The 873-nt window shown below is 49.3% G+C and overlaps 1 protein-coding gene across 1 annotated transcript; it reads left to right on the forward strand.

Moving 5' to 3' along the window:
* Positions 1 to 448: 448 nt before the first annotated feature.
* Positions 449 to 873, forward strand: SARC_17497 (hypothetical protein; the record flags this gene model as incomplete). Its single annotated transcript, XM_014288409.1, has 1 exon — positions 449 to 873. A coding segment is annotated over one exon (425 nt), but the record flags the coding sequence as incomplete, so codon positions are not given.

Genomic DNA, 873 nt, shown 5'->3' on the forward strand with positions numbered 1-873 from the left:
CTGTCGAACGTCTGTGCTTCTGCAATGGGGCCGACACTGCGACAGCAAGAGTTGAGGAACCAGTTGTCGAGGAGCCAGTTGTAGCTGACATCTACTGTTCATCTTACACTTGTGATACGGTCTCTGTACTGAAGACTACCGCCGGAAACATAGTGTGTCCTCTCACAGGATGTGAAGAGAGACTTTGTTGCGACGAACTAGATGTATGCTCTTCTTTCACTTGTGATGCGTCCTCTACACTGAAGACTACTGCCGGTAATATTGTGTGTGCAGTCACAGGTTGTGAAGAGAGTCTATGTTGCGATGCACTAGATGTGTGTTCTTCTTACACTTGCGAGTCCTCCTCTCTACTGAAGAATCTTGCCGGAGATATTGTGTGCCCCATCACAGGTTGTGAAGAGAGTCTTTGTTGCGACGCACCGGAGCGATGCGCTTCTTATTCATGCAGTTCGTCTTCTACCTTGAAGACCACTGCTGGAGACATCGTATGTGCTCTGACTGGATGCGAGGAGGCACTATGTTGCGACGTTAACGCACCAACGTTTGAGGATGAGTTTGTAATGGGCACCGCCGGACAGAGTTGTGAGGAAGTCTGTTCTGGACGTGCTCAGGTGTGCGATGTCGACAATACAGTATCGATGATCCGCGCGGCATGGGCAGCTGGTGGTAGTGCTAATGCCGTGGTATCTGTCATCGAAGAGAATGGAGGTGTATGTCCCAATGGAGCTAACAACCAAGATTATTATTCACTTCCCGGAGTTGGAACCGGTAACTGTGAGATCTCCAACAACTATGGTACGGCCGATGGATCTGTTATGTTCAACTGTCTTGGTAAGTTCGACACTGTTGAACGTCTGTGCTTCTGCAATGGTG

The sequence above is a fragment of the Sphaeroforma arctica genome (assembly GCF_001186125.1).
Source record: "Sphaeroforma arctica JP610 unplaced genomic scaffold supercont1.10997, whole genome shotgun sequence".
Taxonomy (NCBI): domain Eukaryota; class Ichthyosporea; order Ichthyophonida; genus Sphaeroforma; species Sphaeroforma arctica.